Source organism: Hirundo rustica, chromosome 6 (genome assembly GCF_015227805.2).
Source record: "Hirundo rustica isolate bHirRus1 chromosome 6, bHirRus1.pri.v3, whole genome shotgun sequence".
NCBI classification, from domain to species: Eukaryota; Metazoa; Chordata; class Aves; order Passeriformes; family Hirundinidae; genus Hirundo; species Hirundo rustica.
The window spans coordinates 14,580,568-14,591,260 of NC_053455.1; the positions used below are offsets into that span (position 1 = coordinate 14,580,568).

At 44.5% G+C, this 10,693-nt stretch overlaps 1 protein-coding gene across 1 annotated transcript; it reads right to left on the reverse strand.

Annotated features, from left to right (window-relative positions):
* Positions 1-893: 893 nt before the first annotated feature.
* On the reverse strand, positions 894-8,270 carry GLRX5 (glutaredoxin 5). The gene is made up of 2 exons (XM_040068114.1): positions 7,931-8,270; positions 894-2,259 (listed from the first exon to the last, which is right to left on the reverse strand). The coding sequence occupies exons 1-2, from the start codon at positions 8,238-8,240 to the stop codon at positions 2,081-2,083; spliced, it is 489 nt and encodes a 162-aa protein (XP_039924048.1). The 5' UTR covers positions 8,241-8,270; the 3' UTR covers positions 894-2,080.
* Between the last annotated feature and the right edge of the window lie 2,423 nt (positions 8,271-10,693).

Consider the following 10,693-nt stretch of genomic DNA (forward strand, 5'->3'; position numbering starts at 1 on the left):
CTGGGAGAAAAATTTTGCTGCACAGATGATAAAGACTACCTGAAAATGCTGAAGTTCCCTTTATGTTATATTGCTGGCAGACATTACTGAAAAATATTCAGCTTGAGCAGAAAACTAGAGAGCTATGAAACAGCAGATTTGGGGGATTCTTTTATTAATAGATTTATTTAGTAGTCAGGCTAAGAGTTAACTATTGTAGCAGAAAATAATTAAATTTTCTTCATTACCTTTTTGTTTACTGGGTACATTCATTTCAATAGGTTGACACAAATAACCAGACTCTCAAAATTTCTTTTTCTAAACATTGTTTTACATTCAGAATGGCAAAAGCTACTTGTGACTAGCCATAAGAAAGTTCATTAAATCTGAATTCAAATGCTCAGAACAAACCTTCATCGATACTTTAAGCTTTGCAAGATGTGATGTGGCACATGTACAGAAAAAAAATCTTGCACTCACACCTCCCTGCCTTACAGCCACAAGTGACTGCCCCAAGTGGAACAACTCCTACGCAGCGGCCATACAGTGCTGTGGTGACCAAGTGAATACACACAACACACGTGATGTGTTCAATCCTGCTGACCCTGACTGCATTACAACTATTCAGCAAGCTTACTGTTATCAGTTTGGCAAACCCTGTGCAAAATACTCTAGTACAGTTCCTCCACTGCTTGCTCAAGTGGGCAGGAGAGATTTAGAACCAGAACTTGCATCAAATCTCTCCTGTCTACATCTACAGGTTCCAGTCCTGTTCTTGTCTTTTACTGACCATTTGTAATTTCTTCTTTCTTCAGAACACATTTTATATCCTATGCAGTGGAAAACATCTTAGGCTTCAAGTCAAAAGTAGCATCAGATTCATTAGACATTTAAAATAAAGAGCAACTACTGTAGACAATCAACATAAAACAGTTTATTTCCATCCATTTGCCCAATTCACATGCAGACTGGTTTATATTAAACTGCATTTAAAAATAGCTTGCTTAGCTTTTAACCTTAGCAGTATTGCCACAGAGCTGAAGCTACACTGGTTAATATAACGTTTTATTTAGAGAAATGTGGCTAGGTAGGTACTGAACACTTCAGAAACTTGCCACAAATTAATGTTTATCTATTCAGTAACCTCTCTGCTGCACTCATCTTACCCATGTGAACGTTTAATCTGCAAATCACATGTTTGAAGACTATATTCTCCTGAGCACAACAGTCAGGAGAAAACACTTGGAAACACAACAAATATAAAAAGATAACAAGCAAATAATACAAGATTACAGTAATAACTGAAGTATTCTCCTGTACTATTTCAAGCTAGAATAGTGAAGCCTTAAACAATTCCCACATTTCAGCACTGACAGAGAACTGCCATACACAAAGTATGTAAGCAGGGGGAAAAGCTGATTTATAAGAGGTAGAAAAGGTTTTATAAAATATTTAGGCACAATCCTTAGCAGTTTTAAAAGCATCAGAGAGTTACAAAGTAATAATGACCACTATACATGTATTTGTACAAGTTCTGTTTATTTTCACCCTTTGGAATAAAAGCATGCACTCTCATATTTTTTTCTCCTATATTGTTGGAAAACTGTTTTTCTCCTATATTGTATGGGATTACACAGGTTTTACAGGCTCTCAGGAAGTCTTATCACCAAGAGTTAAACAGAAAAACAGATGCACTATTACTTAACATTTTTTCAAGAGAAGCAAGAGAATGCAAATGCTGTTTGTACAGGTTCATGTATCAAAGAACAGAGACTCACACACGTAAAATCCATAAAAATATTATTAGTTCTTTTGGTTTACTCCCACCTCAATGAAGAAGAGCGCTTTTAGAAGTGATCTGTTCTAAAACACAAATTTTCACAAACATTTGCTTTACAGTGCAGTGGTTATACTCAAATTTTCACAATACCCATAAATCAAAATACCAAGATCACTATATTTACCATGAGCTAAGAGACATTCACTCAGTGTCAGTTCAAACAGTTGCCTTCCTTGACCTAAAGTATGTAAGGCTTTATGGGTAACAAGTTCTTATCGAAGATTTGCTTTTTTCCTGTCACAGCACTTTTTTTTGCTCATTTTACTTTTTCTCTTGGTCTTTTTCTGCATCCAGAAGTGCTGAACGGATTCCTAGTTTCTTCAGCTCTTCTACAAGGTCTCCATTCTGATGCATCTGGAGGAGTATATCACAGCCACCAACAAATTCACCATTGAGGTACACTTGTGGGATGGTAGGCCAGTTGGAGTAGTTTTTTATTCCTGAATAAGAAAAAATATATATATTAGAGGTTTCCCCCCTCTCCTAATAGAATGGTATTTTAAAAGAACTCTGCCACTGATATTCAAATTTCTTTCCCATAAAGGCAAAAAGGTATCTATGTAACAGGAGCACTATCAGAAAAAAAACTATGTTAGAGTTAGGTTTGTTTCTCACCCCAGCTCAAAGATGTGGGTTCAAAGATACGGAGTCAGCTCCTATACTGACTTCAAGCAGGAACTCGAAAAACACTGCATCGCGTTTTACTCCCAACAAGAAAGCATGACTCTTTCAATCAATTACAGAAATGAGAAGTATTTAAAAATATTGAGAACTGATTACTTTCCGTTATATTTCCCAGAGGGACTTTAAAATATACTGAACTCACACAGTTACACTTATTCCTGCAATTTCAACTGCAAGATACATTTGCCCCTGTAGAGGCCTTATGAATTTCAAATTGCTTTATCTTTCAATGCCAGACCGTACAGCACATGGGAGGGGCACAAAGGCTGAAGTGTCTTTAAAAGTACTCATTTAACAAAACACAGTTCGAGTCACAATTATGAAGTACAGAATGGAAGTTTAAAAGTATACTTCACAGAAGGCAAATGTAAGACCACCCAAAAATAGAAACTGATAGCTGACACACACTGCAACCAGCTTGCACTTAGCTATCACACAAAAAATTACACAGAAGAATCTTTGTATCTAATTTGCCACTTTTTAAATGACCCTTCACACGAAGCCATTATTTCTGTGGCACGGGAAATAGCTAAAACCTACTGCTGCCTATTTTTCTAACACAACCAAAGCATTTGATTAGATGACAAGTTTTGAATTCAACATTTTTATGTATTTTCAACAAGCAGTGCCTGGAATTTTTCCACCAAAGGCATGAAAGCCCATAAAGCAAACTCAAGCCTACAGTGGCACCTTTTCATAACATCAGAGCCCCCTCACCTTGGAAGCCAACCCCCCACCAACAAATATTAGACCTGAGTAGCTGAGAGCACAAGAGAACTTGTTTTCCCCTTAGAAAACATTTTAGTCTCTAGAGACTAAAAAGGCAAACCCCAAAATACTCAAGGTAAAAAAATAACCATGTAAGGAAATTATGCTTGCTTTATTGGAACATAAAAATTTTCTTTTTAAATAATTATGTATAAGTGCAGAAATATATGGTGAGATTTTTACTTTAAAAGATGCAATATAGCTAATAATTCCCCTTAGCAAAATACAGCATGCTTAAAATATCCACTAAAATAATAGTAACCTAGAAAAAAAGATTGTTGTGACTAAGTGTTCCTAACTGCTACATATGTCAGCTAAGAGATTTTATTCTGACTTCAGATTTTGTGCATGGATAACTAATGTTTCATCAGCCCAAACTAATAAGTTCAGCATATAAATCAAGGCCAAAGGGAACCCATAACCATCTAACCTCCATCATCACCACTTGTAACTTCTTCCTTAGTTTGCAGAACTTTTAAGCTTTGATGTCAACTTGCATTTAGCAATACTTTTCTTAAATGCTCTTTGGCCTTTGAGTACTCAAAACTGCTTAAGCTGTCCTAAGTATCTTTTAACCCACCAAAGTTTCAATGAAAAACTGTATTCCCTGATTAGGATATGCCTAAGGATGACCCTGGTCAAAGAGCCACTGCAGATACGGAATAGGGCTCATTTCTCTTAAAATACTGCCATGCTAAACATAAATTGAGAACCAAGGGCTCTGCATAATAAACCTACTGCTAACAAGCATTCCAAGATAATATTTACAAAAATTTACAAAATATTTACAAATATTTACAAAAATTCTTTCACAGGAGTATTTTCTTCAAGGACCCAAATGCACACACATACAAGCACTGATAGTGCTTTCAAGGACCTATCCAGCCTCAGATAAAAATAAGAATACCATCAAGCTCATTTGCTCTGTGTGCTGCATTTGACATGCTGCACAAGCTGCTTTAAATGCCTCTATGCTGGCGCTCTCCCAGGTCACATACTGACTGCTCCCTGCACTGGCCACCCAAGCCTTGCCTCAGTGCAGTTACTGACACTGCTGCACTGCTGTTAAAGCAAGTTAGCCTGGGCAACGTTTGCTGCACTCAGGACGCAAGTTTGTGATGACTCTGTTAGACATCCCAAGGGACCTCCATCCCTCCTCTGCAGACTGGTTCCTCGCTGTACTTCAGAAGCTGCAGCTTCTGCTCTGAACTGCTGTTTACTTTGGAAAAACACACTCACAGGTCAGGGGTTAGTCTGAGAGCTGTGGCAGTACATTTAAGGTAACTGTGAAACCAGGATCGGTGCAAAGAGCTATTGAAACAGGTACCCAGCACACTCCCATCCCTCTCCCCAGCTCCAGTTACCAATTCTCAGCCTCTCTTGGCAGCATTAGCACTAATGAAGGATGGGCCACATCAAAGAACTGACTCAGCAACACTCATTCCCACCACACTTGCTCCAGAAAAGCAACACATTTTCCTAGACATGGCAGAATCATTAAGGTTGGAAAAGACCTCTAAGATCATAGAACCCAACGGTTAACTCAGCACCATCATAATTTACCACTAAACCATACCCCCAAGTGTCACGTCCACATGCCCTTTAAACACCGCCTGTGCAGCCTATTCCAAAGCCTGGGTACCATTAGCACTGATACAAGCTTCACTGAGGGAAGGCCAGCCAAGGGTGGGAGAAAGGATCAAGAACACCTGCTTGATGCCATCCCATGCTCAGATAATGTAGAGACAACAATGAAAATAATCTGAGGGTGAACTACCCCAACAGCTTAAAACACCAATTTTCCATATGGAATCCCAAACTTGGAACCAATCTAACGCTGTCCATCAGCTGAGAGCGGAGTTAGAGAAACCTGAATTGCCATGGAGCCCAAAACAGTGCCAAGGTCTCTCAAACCAGCTTTGATAAGGATTTGTGTCAGGGAAGTGTACCTTCAGCTCAAGCTCAGATAGATCACATGAAGTACCCATAACTTTAGTTTCACAGATCTGAGTTTTTAGATAAAGAAGCAAGAAGGGGAGTTATTCTGGCCTTACAGCTTGCTGTATTTTAGTACAGGGTAAGTTTCACCAATTGAACTAGAACTAATTCAATAGATACAGGCAAGAAATCAACAGAAATTCAGACATACCTGAACTCTCCAACAGCCTGCCCCTACTACAAATGAATAAGCACACATATATTCAAACACTGAAGTTGGGTTCAAGTGTACACAAAGCTGGGGGCCAGCTCTCATACAGCAATGTCCTTGCAGATCAGTCTTTTGTTGATGTACTTGATACTTTCACAGCTAAAAGTTCCACAGTCCCTCATTATTCTCCATGCATGCAGTGCAGGTTAGGTTCACAGAGAGAGCCTAGGAAAGGCTCACGTGCAGTACAGGGTGCAGCAGGTAATACAGATGAAACAGTACAAGAATCCTGCTGCCCATGAAAATGCTTGTGTCATTCCCCAGCTCTTCAAGGCTCCGTTCTTCGTGCTGGCTCTGGCACTCAGCTCACATTACAAACTGCTACTTCAACTTGCAGACCCAGTGATCCAGTTAATAAATTGACCTGGCCCCCTGCACAGCTGGACAGGTGCCAAAGCTGGTGCATGGAAAGGAACAGAACAACTTCTTTAAGCACCTGAGAACCAGTGGGATATTGTGCAAGGGTACACTCCATAACTGCATTCTATGTAGCTTAGACACTGGAGGGCTGGATCAAGACACTAATTTCAATTTACAGCTCTGGTAGCCAGGAGTGCAATAACCTCTCTCCTTACCTAGCACAAGCCCGAGTTCGTGTGGAGGAAAAATTAAGTTACACAAAAGAAAATACTATCTATTCACATGGTCAAGTGTTCAGATACTATAACTTATAAATGCACTGCCCATTCAGAGACTCACAAAAGCCCCCTCAACCAAAAGTAAAATGCTGATTCCAGGGGTTTGTTTCCTCCTTTTTAGTTTATGAGTTGTGGGAAGAGATAAGAGTTCGTTCTAGTAAACTGTGCAATTAATAAATTCAGATATGTAAACAAAGTTTAGAAAATTACCATGATTTGTTCACTTGCAAAGGCAGAGGAAGATGTACTTGAACAAAACCAACCTTCATTAACAAAAGATGTCACTATACAGAAATTCCAGTATTCCAGTAAAAGCTTTTATTCCATACCAACTGTTATAGTTGTGAATTGCAAAGCAAACAAGGACTGGAAACATCAGCCCTTTGGCTAAGAGCTAATGAAAAATGGAGTTAATCAGATGACACCAAAAACAAAGGAGAACAAAGTCACCTGATGCATGCTACCATGTGGCTTTACAACACAGTGTATTCTGGGCAAGAACTGTGAATGCCACACACCTACAAGACTAATTACTGGTGTGCGTGTGTATATATATATATATATATATATAACTTTCTCAAATAACCACATAGAACCTCAACAGTCAGCTATGCACACTGAAGATGGAAAGATGAAAAACACTACCAGAACAGATTTCTACCTTTCCAGAACTGGCAAACCCCCCTTATATAGAATAGCTACTACCACTTGTGCTGTAATGGTGAAACTATTACTAAGTATTTCTTGCGCAAATGATTAGCATAAACCTGTACTTTATCAAGAGAATCCCAGCAGGCAGTACCAGCTGGGAATCAAGTAGTACAAGTCCAAGCCATACATGAAATTCCACCATACTGTTCACAGGGAAGACAAAACCTGACAACGAAGTATTCCAGGGGCCTCTCTATCTCTGAACCAGGCAAGTTGGCGTGTGGCACAAAGAGCCCGATCTCCAAACATCACCCTGCACACACCACTGCGCTCTGCTGATAACTCAGACCTCTTGAACATGGGGAGGGTCACAAAAACCAAACCAGGGCATTTGGGCAGCAACCTCAATGGCACATCTCTGCGATACACTTCTAATTCTACTAACACCCAAACTGAATCACAGAATTAATTAGGTTAGAAAAGACCTCTGATCGAGTCCAACCCATGACTGAACACCACCTTGTCAACCAGACCACGGCACTACGTGCCACGTCCAGTCTTTCCTTAAACACCTCCAGGGCCGGCGACTCCAACACCTCCCTGGCCAGCCCATCCCAATGCCTTATCACCCTTTTTGTGAAGACATTCCTCTTAGTATCCAACCTAAAGCTCCCCTGGCACAACTAACGACTGTCCTCTCGTGCTGTCGCTTGTTGCCTGGGAGAAGAGGCCGATCCCCACCTGGCTACAGCCTCCTTTCATGTAGTTGGAGAGAGTAATAAGGTCATGCGTGCCATGCACCGCGGCACACCGCCGAACTCCCTTAGCCGCTCCGCACAGGACGTGCGCTCCAGACCCTTCCCCAGCTCCGTGGCCCTTCTCCCCACGATGCTGGCCTCATTAAAAAAGAACAGAGCACAACCCAGCCCACCCAACAAAGCAAGAAGAGGCAAGTTACAGGTGGGACAAGCGGGCAGGGGGCGCTCCCACAGTGCCCGAGGTGAGGGGCTTTAAGACAAGCCCGACCTGCCGGCAGCTCCCGAGGGCCCTTCCCACAGGGAACCGGGCCCCGGCTCTGCCCCCCACCAGGAGCCGGCTTGGGCTGCACAGGCCCCGGGGAGGCGGCACCCAGAGGTGACCCCGGCCCGGCCCGGCGCTGACCTTGGCGGAGGTCGGGGTCCTGCAGCACGTCGTGGGCGCGGTAATCCTCCACGCCGTGCAGCCGCAGGATCTGCACCACGGCGTTGCTGAAACCGCAGAGCGGCTGCGCCGGGCTGCCCTTCATGAACACCACCACCGGGTGCTCCCGCACCAGCCGCTCCACCGCCTCCCGCGACCCCGAGCCGCCGCCGCCGCCCTCAGCCCCGCCGCTCTCCCCGGCCGCCTGGCTGAGCGGGCGCCCGGCCCGGGCCCGCAGAGCGGCGGCGGCGGCAGCCCCGATCCGCCAGCCCGTCCGCACCGCCGCTCTCATCGCACCGCCGCACCGCGCCCGCACCCCCCGCCCATTGGCGCACGGCGCGACGGGCCGCCGGAGAGCTTCCTTCGCGTAGGCGCAGGGACCCGCCAATCAGCAGCCATAGCCAATAAGCGCTGAGACACAGCGAGGCTTATCCCACCCAGCAACCCTGAGGTGGCTTCGCTTTCCTAGTGGACAGAACTGAGCCGCTGCGGCTGCATTGGGAGAGAGACCTGTCAATCTAACGTGGTCCGGTTAATCCCGCCCTCCCCCCGGACGCGATTGGTCAGGCTGCCCCGGGGCGAGGCTTTTCTGGGGTTGGTCGGGGGGGCGGTGGGTGATTGGTGTGAGGTTCTTTCTGCTTCCGGGTAGCGGCCGCACGCGTAGGGCGCAGCTGCTCCTGCCCGGGCCCTGCGCCATCCCTGCGATGGACGGGCCGCGCTCTCCTCCCGCGTCCGCATCGTCGGCTCCGCGGGAGGGCCGAGCAGCACGGCGGGGAGGTCTTGCCGGAGGCCGCCGCTGTGCTCAGTCTCTCCCTTCGGGCCCGGGGGCCCTCGAAGACCCCTTGGCCGTGCCAGCGCCGCCGGCTCTCGGGCGGGGTCTGGATTTTATCCCGCCGGCCTTTGGTGGTGCGGGCGGTGGTGGAGCTCCCTCGGGCCAGGGCTGTCTAAGGGTCAAGGGAAGTCTGTGGAGAAGGGGCTGATGGAGCCGGGCTACGCTGGGTGTCACCGGGTGTGCGGGGTGTAGCCGCGGCGTTAAGCATGCTCAGGAGCGCGAGTGGCAGCGGGGAAGCCGCTCTCGGACGGGCAGCGCCGTTCAGCCCGTACCTTCTGTCCCCGTAGGCGGCGGGGGCTGTATGTGGGCAAAGAGCTGCACGGGTTGGTCTCTTTCCTGGCTTTGGCTGTGTCTGGGGACCGATTTGACTACGTTCAGTTGCTCGGTTTGGTTGATTTTTCTGATGGGACAAAGCAGGCGGTTTGTCCCTGAGAAAGCAGCGGTGCTTTGCATGCTCGGGTTTGGTGCTGAGAGGGGAGAGCCGCGTAGTTTTGCACAGCTTGACCTGTCACCCAAGCAGCTGGCAGGGGGGGCAGCGGGATGGGAAAATGGGATGAGATTGGGCTGCCTGCGCAAAAGGATGGTTCAGTCGGTGATGGAGCAAGGACAGAACTACTTGATGTTAGCGAGAGAAGTGCTGGATTTGGAACGTGTCCTGCAGACGCCGCCTGTGCGGCCAGTTTCGCTTGTTCTCCTGGGCAGATGCTGTATGCTTTCCAAGAACTTGGTGGCGGAGCATGGCAGTCTCCTAAAGCAGCAGGGCCTATCCTGTAAGTAGAAGAAAACGTTGAGTAGTTTTCCTCTTTACTAAAATACAGTCTCTCACAAATAGCAAGTCACAGTGTATTTTGAGTCCTAATTTGTATTGCAGCTGTAGCATCTGGACTTTCGGTATATTAATGACTATTTGTCTTACTTACCTTTGTAAGGAAAAGAACTTTCACCATCCAGTTCTGTTCTTGTGAGAGCTTTGCAAACAAGACGAGCTTGTTTTCAGCATTCAGAAGAGTTCTTGCCTAATTCTTGGGTTTTTTGTGGAATCCAGCTGATGCTTGAGTGACAACTTTGTTTTAATGCTTTTGGGGGGGAAAAAAAAACCCAAACCTCAGAATCATTTATGTTGCCTTTTATTTAAATTTATTAAGAACAAATTCCAAAGGGCAATGTTGCAAACTTGCCCTTTGTCATCCCATGTGAATAGGTTATGAATAAGAACAGTGTTGCTGCAGTATTTAAAAGTAGATTTATCTGTGAGGAAATAGTTTCCATGTTTAATCTGAAGGCAAAGTTCATATGTTGTGTTGATGATGAACATCATGTATTTTATGAGTTGGTATGTTTTGCTTTCAGCAAAACATCACAAGCCAGGTTCAGCCATGGTGATCAAGACTCAGAGGAGTGTTTGCTTTCCGTGGTTACTATGTTGAGATTAAGATGGTGAAGGTTGTGCAGTATGAAAAAAAAATGTCCTGTTTGTGCTAGATGGAACTGCATTAACTTAGGCAGAGCAGAATTATGTTTTCATATTTATTGGACTGTTTCAATATACGAAGACGTAACAAGTGTTAAATGTAATATCCCAAGCAATCTCTTTTGTCATTTTAATCAAGTATAAAGACTCCTGCCGCTTTTAGATCCTGGAACGTCAAAGTGGAATTAAATAAGAATTGATCAACAAGAAAAATACCTTTTTGTTCTTAAAGACAACTAAGTGTTTTCTTTCAACAAAATACCAGGCTATGAACAGAATACTGTGGTATTTACCTTCCTGAATTTTGTCCTAGCTACTTCTACAAAGGGATGGTTCATTAAAAATAGGTAACACAAAGGCATCAAACTCAAGTGTAATAAACCCTTGCGTGAATATATTCTTTCAGAAATCATGTAACCACAGCTCAAACACAGTATTTAAT

What these genes read in the sequence shown, in the direction of transcription:
- GLRX5 (XM_040068114.1), bottom strand. Translation starts at nt 8,240, where the DNA reads ATGAGAGCGGCGGTGCGGACGGGCTGGCGGATCGGGGCTGCCGCCGCC. An exon ending in GGACCCCGACCTCCGCCAAG is followed by an intron (nt 2,260 to 7,930) that starts GTCAGCGCCGGG and finishes TTTCTTATTCAG; the next exon opens with GAATAAAAAACTACTCCAAC.